At 45.0% G+C, this 20,265-nt stretch overlaps 1 protein-coding gene and 1 long non-coding RNA gene across 4 annotated transcripts in view; one reads left to right on the plus strand and one right to left on the minus strand.

Moving 5' to 3' along the window:
- Positions 1-20,265, plus strand: part of LOC115074760 — a 52,070-nt gene that overhangs the window by 19,352 nt on the left and 12,453 nt on the right. The window contains exons 4-5 of one of the 2 annotated variants that reach the window (XR_003852335.1): positions 11,035-11,208; positions 13,291-14,040. The exons of the other annotated variant lie outside the window; for it this stretch is intronic. This is a non-coding gene — a long non-coding RNA (uncharacterized LOC115074760). Of the gene's footprint in view, positions 1-11,034; positions 11,209-13,290; positions 14,041-20,265 lie in introns of those variants that run through there. 2 annotated transcript variants of the gene reach the window in all.
- FSD2 (fibronectin type III and SPRY domain containing 2) overlaps positions 1-20,265 on the minus strand; it is a 59,816-nt gene that overhangs the window by 9,950 nt on the left and 29,601 nt on the right. For both annotated transcript variants that reach the window (XM_029574521.1, XM_029574522.1), the window contains exons 5-8: positions 16,108-16,130; positions 14,699-14,820; positions 13,074-13,229; positions 10,783-10,917 (exon numbers count right to left, since the gene is read on the minus strand). In XM_029574521.1, coding sequence (XP_029430381.1) covers positions 10,783-10,917; positions 13,074-13,229; positions 14,699-14,820; positions 16,108-16,130 — 436 coding nt within the window. The remainder of the gene's footprint in view (positions 1-10,782; positions 10,918-13,073; positions 13,230-14,698; positions 14,821-16,107; positions 16,131-20,265) is intronic.

A 20,265-nucleotide genomic window follows, 5' to 3' on the forward strand; every position in this document is an offset into this window, starting at 1 on the left:
AGAAGACAAGTTTCTAGTGCTGCGTTTCTATGGTAAAAATGCTGTGCAGAGATCCAGATGGCTGCTGACTGAAGTGCATGCTTGGACGCTCTCTCCGTGAACGCCTCAAGACTTTTTCTTAGAAATTATCATGCCACATACTAAAAGAAAAGTCAAACTCAGGGAAATATTGGCATCTTCACAGACCCAACCAACAACAAACATGGATAGAATTGTTCTTCACATCCCCCCTTCTGCAGGCACTCGAGGGAGGAGCCGTATCGGATACCGGCATGGAGCGAATGCCGGTCCTGTTGGCAGAAGAGACATCTTTGAGTCCCGGTGCGCTGACGGTACCCATGCCACCATTCAAGACTTCTGATTCAAACTTGATGGATTCGTGGAACTAATCCACGAGGAAAATTCTGAGGCCCCGAGAAGAGACGCCAGTATGATGCCACCTTCGGTGAACCCCCAGTTGTGGGATTCCACAGGCCCCATGGAAGTTCTACATGTACCTGAAGCCGGAATGAGTAGCGGGAACCCCACAGAATTAGGATAACGGGAACCCATGGTATGCCTAACCCTGCAACCTTCCTTAACTAAGCCATCAGTAATAACACTAGATTCCATATGGAATGCTTTGTCTTCGTTAGAGAAAGCCGTCCTTTCTTTAACTCAAATTTTGAAGGAGACCAATACTAAGATGCTGGTTATCGAATCCCAAATTACAAATTTTGATACCAAAATAAAAGTTTTGGATACAAGAGTGACGACTATAGAATCAGTTCAGAGTAACTTGATTCAACCTCTTCTCACATGACAAGCAGGATGGTAGTCCTCACATATGGGTGACATCACAGGATGGAGCTCAATCACGGAACACCTTTGTCAAAGTTTCCAGAACTTTGACTGGCCCCCACTGGGCATGCCCAGCATGGCACCAACCCTACAGCCAGCAGGGGTCACCCCCCCCCCCCCCAGTCTTCCTTTTTTCTGCGCTGCAGTAGCCTCGCGGTTTAGGAGCTCTGTGGAGATTCCTGACAGGAATTTTCCTCACGGAATTAACTAATGTTAAATTGCCCCACAGGGGTCCCTCTAATTTCTCTCTAGCCGCGGTACTCCGGTAAGTTTTTTGACAGTTTTTCGTCAATTATCGTCGAGTTTGGCCCTTGCAGCCTACTGGCAGTCGTCCATCCCACGGCTCTATTTTTTCTATGGCCATGGCGTCAGGGTTTCGCTGGTGCCCGGACTGTACTCGCACCATGTCTGTCACAGACCCTCATGGCATCTGTGTAATGTGTTTAGGCTGGGAGCATGATGTCCTGACTTGCACTAAATGTGCCCTCGTGACACCCAAAGGTCGCAAGGCAAGGATGGAGAAGATGGGACTCCTCTTCTGTGCTCACACCCCGACGCCGTCCATTGCATCGACGTCATCGGAACTGGCACCATCGACGTCGCATCAGCATCGACCACCATCCAGTGACCGTCCGCCATCGTCGTCTTTACGGCCTTCGTCGCCCGTTACTCCCCCTCAGGATCGAAAGGATCGTAGGGAGAAACATCGCCATCGGCATCATAAGACTCGGACAGTCGAGGGAGCGAAATCATCGACCGAGCCACCGTCGAAGAAGCCCTGTCCAGGAAAGGCATCGACCATTCCTGCGACCAGGTCATCGAGGCCACCCTCTCCTGATCGGGGTTTGGGAGCAGCGATTCCGCCTGTAAAGGTGGTCCCTCCAGCTATGCCTCTGCCTCCCTCTTCTGTTCCGGAGCCGGGGCTGCTTGCTCCAGGTCTCTGAGAAGAACTGGACCGGCTGGTCTAGGAGGCCATCGACAAGGCGCTGCAATGATTCCAGGTCCCTTCGGCACCGATTGTGGAACCGGTCATCGACCCGATTCCAGCAGCGCTGGCTCCACTGCTATCCCAGATGGAGGCGCTCATAAATTCCCTTCCACCGGTGATTCCCAGGTCTCCGATGGCTCCGGTGCGCTCCCCGTTGACAGCCTCATTGGGAGGAGAAACACCGTTCCTCATCCCTCCTTCAGGAGTTTTGCCTCAGCCATCGATGTCAATTCGTCCCTCGCCACCGATTCATTCATCGGGGGCGATATGTACGTGGGCGTCATCGATGCCTTCAATGCCGGCACCGACGCCCTCCAGGCCATCCTCGGTGCCCCCGGCGATTCCTTCGATTTTCTCGGAGCCTCAGCCGGGGCCTTCGGGTATCCAACCCCCTTCTCGTCCTACAGGTCAGTCTTCTGATCTTTATGACACCTGGGGTGATGATACTTCTTCAGACACCGATGACTTACCTTCACCTCCCTCTCCTACTGAAAGTAGAAAGCGTTCTCCTCCAGAGGACCTTTCTTTCATTAATTTTGTGAAGGAAATGTCTGAGTTGGTCCCTTTTCAGCTTCAGACAGAGCAAGATGATAGGCACCAGATGATGGAGTTGCTCCAGTTCCTGGATGCCCCTAAAGTGATCACTTCCATTCCTATTCATCAAGTTCTTCTTGACTTCCTCAAAAAGAACTGGGAAAACCCTGGATCCATTGCCTCAGTCCATAGAAAAGCTGACACTACCTATTTAGTGCAGTCAGCCCCTGGCTTTCAAAAATCTCAGCTCGACCACCACTCAGTTGTGGTAGAATCGGCTCAAAAGAAAGCAAAAAGGATGAAGCCTCACTCATCTACCCCTCCTGTTAAGGAACACAAGTTCCTAGACAATATTGGTCGACGAGTGTTCCAAGGGGCCATGCTCATCTCTAGAATTGCTGCTTACCAGCTGTATATGACCCAATACAATAGGGTCATCTTCAAACAGATACAGGACTTCTCTGAAACCCTGCCTGAACAATTCCAAAACCAGCTTCAAATCCTTGTCAACAAGGGGTTTAAAGCAGGAAAGCATGAGATAAGAACAGCTTTGATATCTTCGACACCTCTACTAGAGTGTCTGCAGCCGCTATTTCGGCAAGATGATGGGCCTGGCTCAAATCTTCTGACCTTCGCCCAGAAGTACAAGACAGACTTTCTGATCTACCATGTGTAGGAGACAATCTGTTCGGTGAGCAGATCCAGGAAATAGTGGCTGAATTAAAGGACCATCATGAGACCCTTAAACAGCTCTCATCGATACCTTCCGACTTCCCCTTAAGACAACCCTTCAGGAAGGACTCTAAGAACTCATTCTTCCATCCAAGGAAGTACTATCCTCCACCAGCAAGGTCCCGAACTACGAGACCTTATCAAAAGCCTCAGCCTCGCCAGGCCCGAAAGCAAAAGCCACAAGCAGCTCCCCAGCCGGGGCCTGCTTCCGGTTTTTGACTTTCACTTGGAGAGCAGCAGTCTGATTCCTCTGCCAAGCATACCAGTAGGAGGTCGATTTTGCCACTTTCACAACATGTGGCAATCAATCACAACCGACCAATGGGTGCTAGCAATCATTGCTCATGGTTACCACCTAAACTTTCTTACTCTTCCACTGGACTCACCACCTCTGCAGGCGTGGAGAGTATCCGACCACTCTGTCCTTCTGGAGCAGGAGATTTCCCTTCTCCAGTTAAGAGCAATAGAACCCATCCCACTCTCGCAGCAAGGCCTAGGGTTTTATTCCCGGTACTTTTTGATCCCCAAAAAATCCCGGGGGCTTCGTCCAATTCTGGACCTACGTGCTCTCAACAAGTACCTCCAGCGGGAAAAGTTCAAGATGGTAACCTTGGGCTCGCTTATTTATTTTATTTATTTATTTATAATTTTTTATATACCGCCGCTCATCAAAGAAAACCTTGGGCTCGCTTCTACTTCTTCTACAAAGAGGAGACTGGCTCTGCTCTCTGGACCTCCAGGACGCATACACACACATTGCGATCACTCCAACTCATTGCAAATACCTCAGGTTTTTAGTAGGCCCAAAGCACTAACAATATCGAGTGCTTCCTTTCGGCCTAGCGTCTGCACCACAAGTCTTCACCAAATGTCTCGTAGTTGTAGCAGCTTTCCTCAGGAAAGAAGGTGTGCACGTCTACCCCTATCTGGACGACTGGTTAATCAGGGCTCCAACCCAGCAAGCCACTCGGTCGTCCCTCGATTTCACTCTACACACTTTAATTTCTCTAGGATTTCTTGTCAATTACGGGGAATCCTATTTAACCCCATCTCAAAACTTGTCGTTCATTGGGGCAGACTTGGACACTTCACAGGCAAAAGCCTTTCTACCTCGACAACGAGCGCTAACACTCGTGGCCCTCGCTCACCAGTTGCAGTCTCAACATACAGCAACAGCTCGCCAATTCCTCGTCCTGCTAGGACACATGGCGTCCTCCATCCATGTTACTCCAATGGCCCGCCTGGCCATGAGACTCATGCATTGGACTCTGAGGTCACAATGGATTCAAGCTGTTCAGCCTCTGTCGACCATTGTCCACATCACCAACTCACTCCGTCTGTCTCTCGCCTGGTGGAAAGATCAGACCAATCTCCTCCAGGGACTGCCTTTTCAAGTGCCAGATCCTCAACTCATTCTCACCATCGACGCTTCCAACCTCGGGTGGGGAGCCCACATGGACAATCTTACAGACACAAGGATCTTGGTCTCCACAGGAAGCCAAACATAAATAAACTTCCTAGAACTTCGAGCAATGCAATATGCTCTCAGGGCTTTTCAGGAACGCCGATCAAATCACATCATCCTGATTCAGACAACCAGGTGGCCATGTGGTACATCAACAAGCAGGGAGGCACAGGCTCATTCCTCCTATGTCAGGAAGCTGCATAGATTTGGGCGGAAGCGCTCTCCCACTCGATGTACCTCAGGGCCACCTACTTGCCGGGAGTGGACAATGTCTTGGCAGACAAACTGAGTCGCGTCTTCCAGCCACAAGAGTAGTCTCTCAACCCCTCGGTAGCGACCTCAATCTTTTGCCAATGGGAATACCCCCAGACAGACCTCTTTGCGTCCCCTCAGAACCACAAAGTGGACAATTACTGCTCCCTCATTCGGAGCGAGCGCTCTCAGCCCAGAGATGCATTCTCCCTCTCGTGGGCAACCGGTCTGCTCTATGCATTCCCTCCACTTCCTCTTCTTTCGACGACTCTTGTGAAGCTACGTGAGGTCAAGGCAACCATGATCCTGATAGTACCTCACTGGCCATGCCAAGTGTGGTTTCTCATACTCCAGGATCTCTCCATCCGCAGGCACATTCCCTTGGGAACGGACCTGCATCTGATCACCCAAAACGACGGATGCCTACGCCACCCCAATCTTCAGGCCTTGTCCCTGACGGCATGGATGTTGAAAGGTTAATCCTTCAACCACTTAACCCAGGGGTGGGCAATTCCGGTCCTCGAGGGCTGCAAACCAGTCGGGTTTTCAGGATATCCTTAATGAATATGCATGAGAGAGACCGGCATACACACTGCCTCAGTTGTATGCAAATCTATTTCATGCATATTCATTAGAGGTATCCTGAAAACCCGACTGGTTTGCAGCCCTCGAGGACCGTACTTGCCCACCCCTGACTTAACCTTTCAGATTCGGTTTCTCATGTCCTGATTGCTTCACGAAAGCCTTCCACAAGAAAATCTTATTCCTATAAATGGAAAGGGTACACATCATGGTGCACTTTGCAGTCCCTTGATCCCTTTTCCTGTCCAATCCCAAGGTTTTTGGACTATCTCTGGCATTTGTAAGAGTCAGGTCTAAAAACCTCTTCCATCAGAATGCATGTCAGTGCGGTAGCCGCCTTCCATAAAGGTGTCGGGGATGTCCCTATATCAGTACAACCCCTCGTAACAAGATTTTTAAAGGGCTTGCTCCATATCAAGCCACCTTTACGTCCTCCAGCCCCTTCTTGGGACCTTAACCTGGTTCTTGGTCGGCTCATGAAACCACCATTCGAGCCTCTTCACTCCTGTGACCTAAAATATCTCACATGGAAAGTGATTTTCCTTTTAGCTATCACTTCAGCTCGCAGGGTTAGTGAGTGACAGGCCCTACTTACCTATCCACCTTACACTAAACTCCTGCTGGACTGGGCAGTACTCCGCACTCACCCTGTTTTCACCCAAGGTAGTTTCGGAGTTTCACATTAATCAATCCATCATACTACCTACCTTTTTTCCCAGGCCCCATTCCAATCCAGGGGAACAGGCTCTGCATACCCTTGACTGTAAACGAGCTCTAGCTTTCTATCTAGACCGTACATTTGCCCACAGGAAGAGCACTCAGTTATTCGTCTCTTTCCATCTCAACAAATTAGGACAACCTGTGGGTAAGCAGACTCTCTCCTCCTGGCTGGCGGACTGCATATCTTGTTTCCAGCAAGCAGGCATTCCTTTTCAAGACGGTGTTAAAGCACACTCTGTGAGGGCCATGGCGACTTCAGTAGCACACCTACGATCGGTGCCACTTCCTGATATTTGCAGGGCTGCCACCTGGAGTTCTCTCCATACTTTTACAGCCCACTATTGCTTGGACAAAGCCGGAAGACAAGATTCCATCTTCGGCCAGACTGTCCTTCATAACCTATTTCCAACGTGACGTACCAACACCCTTCCGCCTGCCCGGTAGGGTTCAGGATACCTCTACCAAATTCCACCCCAGTTGTTGTGCCTGTTGCACACCGTTGGGTACATTTGGTGCATATCAGGACATCCTCAGCTCGGTACTCACCCATATGTGAGGACTACCATCCTGCTTGTCCTGTGAGAAAGCAAGTGTTGCTTACCTGTAACAGGTGTTCTCACAGGACAGCAGGATCTTAGTCCTCACGAAACCCGCCTGCCGCCCCGCGGTGTTGGGTTTGTAATGTTTTATTTTATTTTCGGCACTACCTGTAGCTTTTTAACAAGACTGGGGGGGGGGACCCTTGCTGGCTGCAGGGTTGGTGCCATGCTGGGCATGACCAATAGGGGCCAGTCAAAGTTCTGGAAACTTTGACAGAAGTGTTCCGTGATTGGGCTCCATCCTGTGATGTCACCCATATGTGAGGACTAACATCCTGCTGTCCTGTGAGAACACCTGTTACAGGTAAGCAACACTTGCTATATTATTCATTCAAAGAAATTGTTAAATTTGGAAAATTCTTCAAGAATTTTGAATCTAAGGGTTTTGAACTTTCCGTATTTAGATATGATGCCTCTGAAGGACTTATTTAGAAATTACCTCATTCAAATTCTTAAAATTCCTAATGAAGTGCTTTCAGTTATAACAAAAATCTATTATTTGCCCTCCTTCAAGGATGAAAATCTGGGTGTCAACCTCACGATACCTCTTTAAATATTTCAGATATTTTGGAACTAACCCAACAAACTGCTTTTCAGACAAGAGAACATTACTTGTGACTTTCACTTTTGTTTCAGAAAGGAACTCTGTTTTAAGATTCTTCTTTCAAAATCAATTACAAGTGTTTCATGGGCAGAAAGTTCAGATTTTCCCTGACATAACTAGGTTAGAACGGCGAAAGACATTTCTTTCAATGAGAGGAGAGGTGGTATCGGGAAGTGCTAGATTTTCTTTAAGATATCCTTGTAAATGTTTACTTTATTTTCAGAATTCTAAATACTTATTCTTTGAGCCTTCTCAGCTAAGAGCATATCTAGATTCACACTCCTAAATTGTATTTCATGAGGGGGTCTGTTAAGTTAATGCAGGGGATACTTCTGGAGATTTCTTTTTTTCTTATTTCCCCTCTCGCTCTGTAAACCCTCGGTCTCCCATTTTCCTATTAAGAGATCTGTGGAGATATTTGATATGTTTCTTGTATACTTGTGGTAATTAGTATTAAGAGAATATCTTCGTTATGTATCTCATCTTTCTGGTATAAGTATGTACTTGCGTTTATTTGGAAACTTGATAAAAATAAAATTATAAAAAAAAACAAACCCCAGTGCTGTCCAGAAGACCTGGCTTTGATAGCCAGACCCTTGATGTGCAGGAGTAGAAAAATCCCGGCTGATCTTGCCTAAAATTCAGCCCTTGGTGCTGGTCCAGAGGAACTGTCGCCTGCCTGGGGCTGACAAAAGCCATCCCTGCAGCCTGTCCAGCGCTACTCTCTGTCCTCGAGGCTGCGCAGAAATCTGGAGAGGCTGATGGGATGGAAGGAGAGGGGGAGACAGAGACTACAGGAAGGGAAAAGGGAGGAGAGAAGCTGGAGTGGGAGCAGGAGGGCAAAGTTTTTAAGCAAAACAATGCTGCTAAAAAATATTCAAAAAAAACAACCCACAGCCAGAAAAGCACATCCAAAACGTCATAGAGATAAATCTTTTTTTCTTTGCTCCTGAACATTTTAGCTGGTGCTCAAGTTTTCTAATTCTTTTTCCACCCTGGCGTGGGTGTCTTTCTATCAGAAAGCAAAGCTTTGTCCTGAGAGTTGAAAAATGCGTACAGGACTCCCTGCCTGGGCCTGGGAATTAGCCTGTTCTTTTTCCATTTTATGATCCAACCTCATGTCTTGCCAAGAACAAGTGCAGCTCTGTGAGAGCCTCGTAATCTGAGTCTCCTCTTCTTGCTAGACCGGGAGTGACAGAGAATACCTTTTGGTCGCAGAAGGGTGGCTCAAGAACAACTATTACCTCAGGTCAGCGTTCCTCCTCCTCGTAAGGCCGGGGAGTCAGTGGCAGCTCCCTGACTCTCTTTCCCTAGTACACAGTGGAGGCTGCTGCTGGTACCAGAACGGCTGTCCTGTTTTCTTCCTGTACCATGGTGCTCAGCGAGTCTGAGTTACAAGGTGCACAGACTTTTGCATTATTCTTGTGAGACTGAGAACAGTGCAGGAGTCTCTCAAACTCACTGAGAGCCATGTGGTGCTGGAGAGGATTCTCCAGAGGCAGCGCCAACAACAAATCTCTCTTGAAAGTGAGGGGGGGGGGGGGAGGGAGAGACGGCCTGGAAGGGATGAGGGTGGAGAAAGGAGGGTGGGTGGGGATTAAGCTGGAAAGAAGTTGGGGAAGTGTGTGCATTGGGGCTCGGGGGTGTGTTGGGGGGAGAGACACTGGGAAGGGCTGGAAGGAAGGGTGATTGTATATGGAGGTGCAGATGGGCTGTAGGGGAGCAGACTTTGTTTTAGTTATATGGGTCTTGCTGAGCATGACTACATCCGGGCTGGCCCCATAACTGGAGGGGATCCCCCCAGGCCAACCACATCATTGGAGGGGGACCCATCCGTGCTTAGGGTGCCACCCGCCATGTCTGGCGATGGTCCTGACTCTCACATTGAAGGTTTTTCTGCTTGACAAATAGTGAAGATCACTGCCTTAGGTTATTTATGAAGGTTTGTGTCAAACTGCATCCTGATCCTGGTCTATAACCCCCTAAATGTCATTGAAACCCATATACATCCTCCTCCCCTCAGTGCTTGCCACCACAAGCCTGGCTAATTGTCCCTCATAAGCACCAGGAAGAGAACCTGCTTAGGTTCACTCCCAACCCGATGCAGCTCTCTTCTACCAAATATCAGACTTATTCCACATCCTCTGAGCCCACAGCCTGATCATGAACCCAATCACCCCCTGATCATGAACCTTGAGCCCCCCTGATCATGAACCCGATCACAAATCCCTGCTGCAGACCTTTGATGGTTATTAGAGCTGTCCTACACACTGCACTTGTTTTACCACTGTGGGATTATTCTCTTGTGATATAGTTACAAGCTATATTCTCTTCTTTTATTGTGTCTATTGTCCTTTTATTTGATACCTCCCTGTTCCTAAATTGTCATTATGTCCTTATTGTTGATGTAGTTCAATGTACTGATGAGATGTTAGAATTACTAATGCTGACCTGCTGTAACACCTTTGAGCTCACTAGCTGGAACAGCATGGGATAAATAAATGATGATAGAACTGAGTGTTGATATTATCATTGTCTGTAGGTAAGTCTGATAAACTTCCTCTGAGAGTCAAGAGACACTTAGGAAAGAAAGAAAATCCCCTGGGTCTTCTTTTGAGACTTCTGACACCAGGGACTCCATCTTGAGATAATGAGGTTTCATAAATATTTTATAGACTTTAACCTGTTCAACATTAATGGCAAAAGTCTCATTTGTAAGAAATTGGACCTAAAGAAGGCAGTTGTATAACTGCATGGTCGAGTAAAATCTACCTGTACATTTTACGTGCAGACTTTGCCCTGAATTTTCAAAGTGAACTTACACACACAAGTTCTCTTTGGAGATATGCAGGTAATTAGACTGGTAAGCACCCAGACTAACTCACGCAAAGTTATACCTGTGCTTTAAAGAGCATAAAGTGTGGGTTAACTTATGCACACACTTTTTAAAAATTTATATGTAACTTCCAAATCTGGCTTCCCTCACCCCCCAGACTTCCTTTCATGAAAACTGGCTTGCACATGCACTTTTACTTGCACTGAGCCCTGGGTTATTTTATAATAGCCATTGAAAATCAGGTCCTAAAAGTTAAAAGGAGAACACATTGGAGAATGCAATACACCACTCACTTGGGGCAATGTCCCCAGCAGCTGCAAGAAAACTGACTGGCTGATGAAGATCATGTGTCAAGGAATGCACAGAGCTTCAGGAATGTTCTGTCGCCACCTGTTGGCAGGAACGAAAATAACCTATGGTCTTGGCTAATACAGCAGGAGGTACATCCAAGCAAGCTGCCACAGTGCCAGCACATGACCTCATTAAGAAAGGGCCTAGATAATATTGATTGTATCGCACCCTCACCACTATTAGCACTTAAAAAGTTAATGAAATACAATCTGTGCTATTTATCTCCTACCTCATTTTATTAACACTAAGCAATATGTAATATTTATAAAGTTCATTTACCTGTCACATAAACTGCTCTCTCACTTGCTGGACTGATGCCTGTTGTGTTCAAAGCAATGACCCAAAACTCATATTGTGTGTTTGGCACTAGGTTGTACACCGCACAGGATGTTTCTTTTACTTTAACCACAAACTCTGAAATAAAATAGACAAAATACTGTATTTGTACAAATACTTTACACATGAACTGTCCAAGTTCTGGGGGCTTCATAGGCGACAGATCTGATTTAACAAAGGCTATTTTCGCCATAGGCACAGAATGGAAAAAAATGGCTCTGCTGAGTTAAGTGCATCTGCTACGATGACATTTGGTTACAGCACACACAAGCTGGTCTGCTTTCAACACTCATACGCCAAAAAACAACATCTTCTAGAAGGAGATTGAGAGATATAGCAACCATTTATGGGAGCTTTCAGAAACACAAGGTCAGTTTGTGGCTTGCCTGAGGGGGAGGGTTCCTTAACTGGAAAAGCTGGAAGTTACAGTGCTAATACACTTTTATTTCCACACGGGAGAATTTTCTGGAGTTTATCATTTTAAGCACAAGGAAAGGCCACCACAGCCTAATTTTGGTAGTTCACATAAAATAAAATGAAGAGTCCAGTGCACCAACAACTTTGTCAGGTAATAACTGGAGAATGTTCCTCCTCTCTGATTCGGGATTTTGCAAGGCTGAGAGCACATCTATGCCGCTGCACAACCCGTAAAGCAACAGAATGGGACAGCAGCGGAGAGGGGAGGAAATCCAAACGTTTTCTGACGGATTCAAATACTTAGCCTGTTTATCACACAGGGGCTTTGTAGGCTGGAGAAGACTGCAATCAGTCTGAGCCTATGTAAAGCCCTCATTCTTGAATCGGGCCTTTTGTGAACACTCGGGCATGTTCAGTGTCATCCCCCCACACACACACACATATGGAATGGCTGCACCGATACAGCTTCTGTACTGGAGTCGTTACACAAACTGCATCATTCTGTTCCAGAACCATTCCAGAGCAATTGCAGAGCAGGCAACCGTTCGGAAGCGCTTGTGCAGAATTAGTAACTCCAGGGAAACGAATTACCAGTGCCTCCCTTAGCCTTTCTTTCCCTGTCTTTAGGTATTTTACCCACTCCCGCAAGCATGAACAGTCAACGTTCCACGTTTAAATATATCATTTTTAAATAAATGCAAAGACCAGCTCAGTGGCAAGTGCTGTGCACTGCCATGCCGAGGATCTGGAATCCGTTCTAGGATCGGGGCTTCTGCTCCTGGGGGATGGGAGAGCCGCGGAGTCAGCATTCACAGCCCCTGAGGCAGAGAATCCCAGTTACAGTTTGTCATTGCACAAGGGCTGCATTTAGTGGCCGGACGTAGGGTCTACGTTAGTGACTGAGAACTCGTGGCACCATTGTCTAACAGAGACTGGTTCCAATTCAGTGGGCAGCCCAGAGGCGCAGGAGAAAACTGCCAGGCTACCAAAAAAATGCAAGTAGATATCTTTCCCATAGACACCCTTAGTACAGCATCTATAAAGTGCTGCTCATGTCAATTTTGAAAAGAAAAATAAAAGACCAGACCAAATTCAATGTAGAGTTCTTTTGTGTAATGTTTAGAGAGACAACTTGTTTTAAACTGATCTATCAAATTTTATAGGACCTTCCAAACAATAAACTGCACCTAATAAATCCCCAGAGTGCTGTATTCCCCCAAATACAATCCACAAGTATCAAAACAACATCAAGTACAATGCACTTGATTAGAAGATCCAAAACATTCCCCACATTCATTCATTCCATACCACCTTAAAAAAAACCCACATATCTAAACTAACAGAACAAACTAAATATCCCTAATTCACCAGTCTCATTATATGGAATGAAGATATGGAGAAGTCACCTTAACTATTAATATGAATATTGACACTGATATCTTATTGCATGTTTGATGTATTTAAATTTATATGTATTTGGGGATGGTGATATACTTTATGAGTGAAGTAGTGAATTAGGGATATTTAGTTTATTCTGTTAGTTTAGATATGTCTATTTTGAATGGGATGAATGATTGTGGGGAATGTGAATACAATATTTTAACAGAATGTTTTTGATATTCAAATAAAGTGCATTGTATTTTTTGTTGTTTTATTATCCATGGATTGTATTTGGGGGAATACAGCACACTGGGGATTTATTATGCACACTTTATTGTTTGGAAGGTCTTATAAAACTTGGTAGTATATTATTAGATTTAGGTACCTATAGACACCCTTGATATTTATACCATTAAATTGATCTAATGCATTCTTACCAGTTTGCACTTCAATGGGAGTGTCATCACTCACTGGTTTGTAGTACAGCTCATAACGATCTACAGTGTCGTCGGAAAAGACACTCCAGCATACTCGCACAGAAGTACTTGTAGCTAAATTGGGACTTTGGGGGTTTACAACTGGCGCGGAAGGAGCTGAAATAAAGAGGAGTCTCTTTAATTACAAATTCTCATCTTTTTTTTTTTTTTACTACAGTATTACTCATTTTAATGGGCTCTATATCTAGATCTTCTCCAGTCAACCATGTTAGGGGTATCCCAGCCCTTTCCAGCTGACCAGCTCCTATCACCTACTTCAATCCCGCACAGACGTAGAGCTGAGATGTTGTGGAGGTTGAGGACTGAACATCACTATCAAAGTGATGTAGGATTCAAGGTGGACTATAGATGCAAAATGATTTTTTTCACCTACTCCTGGATTATCAAACTATTTATGGCAATTTAAAAGAAGGTAAAATTTGATGGACTACTTGTCTTCTTTCAGTCTAACCAGCTGTGAAACAGTAACCCCATGTGGCCTAGAAGCTAAGTTCAGCTCCATTTCTGAGTTGTGTTCTGTGCCTTTCTATGTTGGCCAGCAGGTGTCACCATGGGAATGACTGCTAGATCGACCTCCCCTCAGGTGCCATTATACCAGTTGGCCAGCTGCCAGATCAAAGCTCAGAGTGACCCTTGGTCTCCCATGGGACTATGTGTAGTGCTGATCCTGAGTTATCTGGCCATAATTCTATTATCAAACAGGAGTTTGTACTCTAACACAGTGATACAAAATCGTGCACTTTGTGGGGCAGATTTTAAAAGCCCTACGCACGCCGAGCCTATGTTGCAGAGGCCCGGCGTCGCACGTATTTCCCGGGGCTTTGTCAAAGGGGCGGGGGCGGGAACGAGGCCTCCAGCACAGTGGCTGTGCCGGGGGATCGGGCACCGGCACTTGGCTGGCGCACGCAACCTACGTCTGCCCGGAGGCAGGCGCAACTTATGGAATAAAGGTTAGGGGGGGTTAGATAGGGGAGAGGAGGGGGGAGGGGGGGGGCAGAAGGAAAGTTCCCTCCGAGGCCGCTCCGATTTCGGAGCGGCCTCGTAAGGAACAGGGAAAGCCATCAGGGCTCCCCTAGGGCTCGGCGCGCTCAAGATGCACAAGTGTGCATCCCCTTGCGCGCGCTGACCCCAGATTTTATAACATGCACGTGCTTGCGCGCGGATGTTATAAAATCGGGCGTAGATTTGCCCGTGCCGGGTTGTGCGCACAAATGTATGCCCGCGCATACCGCTTAAAATCCAGCCCAATACATTTTTCTTGAAAGTATAAGTAGTCAACCAGCAAACAGAAGTTTTATGTAATTAAGCTGGCACATCATTAACTAAAGAGGGTTTACTTACCTCCTGTGGTAAAGACTAAAAGAAAGAGAAGTTGTAGAAAATGCCAGACTTAAAATTATTGGACCTGACACCTGCACGACTCATATTCCCATGGCAATCTCTGCAGTGACACTCGCCCAGTACTGCAGAAGGGCACTGCACTTGATACTAAAATTATTGTACCTGCTGAAATAAGACTAGAGATCTTTGTTCTTCTATAAGGTGAGGATTGCAAAATAGAGTACCTGGAACAGAACTTATGGAGTCCATTAATTGCTGAACATCAGAAAAATCTACAGTTTTGGTTTCATACTCTGGATATGTAGAAAGCTCTATGTCTAGATCTGTTTTAAAGAATTCTTCTACCCTGCAATTAGAAAGATTGGTTATAACACTAATAGTTTCCAAGAAATCCTTTCCTTAGAAGTATTGGAATTAAGAAATGAAATGTTCCAGAATATACAATATTAAACTTTCCAACCAACTTTGTGCTTCCCTTATAAAAAATAACTGCAAATCACTTTCTGTCACGTGCTTGCTGCCAGCCACTCTGTCAGAAGTTAAAGCAAGCTAGTATTCATGAAAAAGTACAGATGGTTCTTCTGTGGGGCAAGTACAGTTTAAGCCATCTTCCTATTTTTGTCTATCAAGTGTGAACTTGCAAGAGAAATTGATTTTGGGGAGATAATTCATTATTTTGCAATCAAATTGGTCCGAAAAATAAATGGACTTTAAAATGAATGAGTCTATTTATTTATAAAATGTTTGCAGCCATGTTAGACTCTTAGAACAAAGAATCCCAAACATTGACCAGGTAATACTATTATTAGCACCAAGAATTAAAAAGTTACAAAAGAATCCGCATTAGGGATATGCAGGCCACAATTTTTGTTTGTTTGTCTTTTACATTTCACTTTTCAGTTTATTTAATGTTTCTTTCAGGTCAGTTTGTTTGCCAAACTGAAAAAATACATTAAACACCCACGCATTGAAACAATACGCTAAAGAATGGAATAAAATAGCAGTGCTAGGAATATAAGGCCAGTTGTTCATTTGTTAGTACCTGGCTCTGTCTGTCTAACCTTTTCAGCTTCAGTTGGACAGATTTCAAAGGCATTTAGGGGAGTAAAACGGCCGCCGACTCAAAAGCCGCTAAAAGTACATTCAGGTGCCATAGTGCGTGCGATTTTAGCCTTGGGGAAAATGAAACGCACCTGCTGGTATAGATCATGGAGAGGAAAATAGCAGATGCGCATCTGATTTTCACACCTGTGCGCACTGTTTTTACCCTCTCTCCGCCACTCACACCGATGCAAACCCCGGTAAAGAACTGACTTTGCGCGTGCACTTTTTCCAGGAGAAACTACGCATGCTCAAAGTGGCCATGCAGTTTACAACACTGTGAGTTTGAAAATTGCCCCCCAAATATTTTTCTAGGTTTCAAACAAATAAGGCACAGGAACGTTAGTTCAGTCCAGAGGTGCGCTCAAGGCTAATATCACTGAAAGGTTAACATCGCTCCTCCGAAGTGCTCTAACCAGAGTGATATGGGCTTGAAAATAAGAATTAGAAATTTGTTAGGTAAAAATCAATAACATTATTCTGGAATATAAATGTACACGGGCAAAAATGTGAGCAAGAATGTTCTTATTACCTGTCAGCTGTATGAACAGCAACCTGTAGCATGGAGAGAAAAAAGACAAAGACTCGAATTATGAAAAACAGTTCAGCAAAGCAGGCTCGTCTTAAATTGTATGGAACTAAATATATATTTTTTTTAAATGTACCAGTCTTTTTACGTTACAATATAGACTGGAAATTTGAATATTTAATAAGGTAACACAGGAAAAAGAGCTCCACTGCAACTGTTGAAATGTTACCAAGAGCAATACAAATACACTGAGGGGTGAATTTTTAAAGCCCAGCACGTGTCAAAACCCTCCCTAGACCCACAAGACCCAGCCAATTATCGGCCTATCGCTAACCTCCCATTCATTTCAAAAATCATGGAGAAGGTGGTCAACTCCCAGCTAACGAACTACCTTGAAGAAAATAATATACTCCACCCCTCTCAATTCGGCTTTTGTAAGCACCTTAATACGGAAACCCTGCTACTCTCCCTCTCTGATCACCTCATCAGAGGAATGGACCAAGGACATTGCTTCATTCTTGCCCTTCTGGACATCTCTGTTGCATTCGATATTGTAAGCCACACCCAACTCCTTTCCCACCTCTCAGGCGCTGCACCTCGCTGGTTCACATCTTATCTCTCTAACAGACAATACTCTGTTAAAATAGGCAATGCCGAATCCTCCCAGCATGCCCTTTCCCAAAGAGTTCCCCAAGGCTCCTCCCTCTCATCCACCCTTTTCAATATCTACCTCATCCCCCTCTGCCATCTCCTAACAGATCTTGGTCTCAAAGTCTACCTCTATGCAGATGATGTTCAAATCATTATTCCTATTCGCGACTCCCTTACCAATGCCCTTGAACTCTGGAAGAACTGCCTTGCCTCCATAAATACCCTACTCTCCAATCTCCACCTCACCCTTAACTCCTCAAAAACAGAACTGCTCTTCATCTCACAACATATTCCCCCAATCCCAACCTTGCAAATGATCCTGCCTTTAATGCCTATCTAATGCAGCCCTGCGCACAAAACCTTGGGGTGTATCTTGACCAGCAACTGAACTTAAAAAAACATATCAATAAAATCCTCAAAGAAGGCTACTACAAACTCAATGTCATGAAAAAAACTTAAACCCCTACTGCATTCCAGTGACTTTCGTACCGTCATTCAAGCCACCCTCGCTTCAAAACTTGACTACTGCAACTCACTCTTCCTAGGCCTCCCATCTACCTCTCTAAAACCACTACAACTGCTGCAGAATGCAATAGCGCGAACTATATCCAATGCCTGCAAATATGACCACATCACTCCCATCCTCAAAGACTTGCACTGGCTCCCCATCCCCTCCCGTATCATCTATAAAACCCTCACCATAATCCACAAAGCCATATACATTCATAATTCCAGTTGGCTTGAAGAACCATTCCAACCCAAATGCTCGAAGCGACTCACTAGAGCTTCCAAGAATGGGACTCTTCATGTGCCCGCCCTAAAACACACTCACCTCACATCCACAAGGGAACGAGCTAGTTCCATAGCTGGACCTACTCATTGGAACTCCTTACCCACTAACCTACAGCTCGAAACATGTCCCTCAAAATTCCAAGCTAACCTAAAGACCTGGCTATTCAACCAAGCATACCCCTAATAATTCCAGCTCCTTCTCCCCTCTCTACTTAACATGCCAGCTCTTTTGATGAACTCTGTACATATCTCTGTTACAACTTTCTGTTAACTATACTTATTCCTCTAAGTATTTATATGCCTTATCATTAAGTAGTTGATGTTTTTTGACTGGTTTATTATGTCATTCCCTTGCTAAGCTTACTGTTCCTCTGTATCCCATATAGCCCCCCACCTGTTCAATGTAATTTCTGCCTGCTGTTATAATGTAAACCGATATGATGTCGCTATGAATATCGGTATAGAAAGGTTTATAAATAAATAAAACCAGGAGATACTTGAGTAGTATGTCTGGCTGGCGCCCGGTTAACGCACACAAGTGAGAGAGCCCAAAAAAGGAGTGGGGTCTGGGTGTGGCCTGGGCAGGGAAAGGGCGGGACATGGGCGTTCCGGGACTTTTAACATGAAACGTGCTCGTAAGCATTTATGCGCACGTGCAGACTGGGGTCCCCTGCCACGTAACTTTACCACTGCTCTGGATGGGCGTGTAAGTAATAAAATAAAAAAATCTGGGCTAGTCAGCAGGGTTCTAAGGGCCAGGCTAATAGGGGGAAAGGAAACTATTAAACTAGAGGGGTTAGAAAGTCCTCTCCCTTAACTGGGTGAACTGGGAAAACTCCCTATGGTGGTGTCGGCGCACGTCCCTTATAAAATTCTCCCACTTACGCAGTAGAGGCTGCATTTGCGTGCACATGCGCGCATCCGTATAGAATTGTGCACGTACGTCCTATTTTATGGGCGTATGTTATAAAATGGCCACATCCTTTGGCGCGAGCCAGCATACGTGCAAACATGTGCACCTGCACAGCTCTTTCAAAACTACCGACCGAGTGTACAAAGATATTAATGCATACTTTTTTTTTTTTTTTTGGCAAGGTCACTGTTTTCCTTTCTTCAGGGAGAACCTTTGCAAAGCACACAGATCATTCTGTCAGAGGGCCCCTGCTATTCTCTTCCTTTACCCTCCGTCCTTCACCTGGAATGATGCAGGCCTAAGGGCTTGTGCCGGAAGTACAGGCTCAAACTGCATTCATTCTGTGCAGTAGCCTGGAGCCACTTCCCCATGCTGACTGGCTGAAAGGCATAGGAACAGCTTCAGGACTCGGATATGGCATGCATAGCACACAGCACTTCATCGGTCCCTTTGCCTGTTTACCTTTTCTCATGCAGGATTGGTATTTCCATTAGGCAAACTAGGCGATTGCCTGAGCACCAACATTTTGAGGATGGCAAAATCCTACCAGCATGAAATCCAGAGGGGGAAAGCCAATACTGCTGTGCTGGAGCTGCCACCAATAGGTAAGGTGGGTAAGGGGTGCCTGACCAAAGATTCGCCTAGGGTGCCAAATACTCTTGCACAGGCCCTGATGCTATGTACAAACTACCAAGGCTTTAATTTGAACAAAGAATACATTTCTTTCTGTAGATACAATGTGAAAAAATGTGTGCAATTTACTGCCCAGTTAAGCACTATGTAGACTGTAGAAAATATTAGGCCCTGGCACTACGTACCGAAAAAATCTCTTACAGTTATTTACCTTCTACCAACTAAATCCAATGTCAATACCCAGAAGCCTTTGCATCTCAGAATATAAAATCCAAATGTATTCCTTCCATGAAAGCCTAAGAACAAAATTATCATAGAGATTGGCTCTAAACGTAGCCAATAAAATTATTAAAACAACACAAAGGGCTTGTCAACCTACTCCAACTCCTTTTGAATTTCAGATAAGTAACTTTTTTCTCCATGCTTTTTATCATAATGAAAGTGTAATACTTTCTGTTTGAGCATTTCTTTCTGTTCTCTTCTTCATTAAAAGGGGCTAGGTGCTCAACAAGACATAGGAGCAGAGAGTCAAATCCATTTAGGGAATACTATTCCTATAACTTTAGAGTCAGAAGTACCCAATCTAAACTGAATCTGTGTAGAGAAGTTGTTTTATTATTCTAAGGAGCAGAGAAGTAATAAGGAGTAGCTGTTAAATTCTAACATGCTAGAGTGAATGTAAATGGATTGTTTATTATAATGTAAATTCTTGAAACAATCTACCTCTAAATAAAATGATATTCATTGAGAATTAAACCTGTGTGTGGTTTTACAGTAGCTAGCAAAAGTCTACACTCCATCGAACAGTTTTCACATTTTTGTTGTGTCAGTGCATATATTTAAATGAGGATTTTTTTTTTTTTACTATTTATCAACACACCATACACCACATCTTTCAGGGCCAAAAATGTTTTATTGGAGGACAAAGTATACATGTATCAAAAAACGAAACTGAAATCCAACAACTGGATAAGCATCCACTGCCTTGAGTCAGTACTCCAGTGGAATCAACTTTGACAGCAATTGCAGCTGAGAATCTGTTGGGACAGATCTCCACCATCTATGCCCACCTAGATTTGTCAATATTAGACCATTCTTCTTTACAGAACTGTTCAAGCACTGTCAAATTCCTTGAGGAGCATTGATGGACAGCCCCTTCAAGTCAGGCCACG

This window comes from Rhinatrema bivittatum, chromosome 13 (assembly GCF_901001135.1).
Source record: "Rhinatrema bivittatum chromosome 13, aRhiBiv1.1, whole genome shotgun sequence".
NCBI lineage: Eukaryota > Metazoa > Chordata > Amphibia > Gymnophiona > Rhinatrematidae > Rhinatrema > Rhinatrema bivittatum.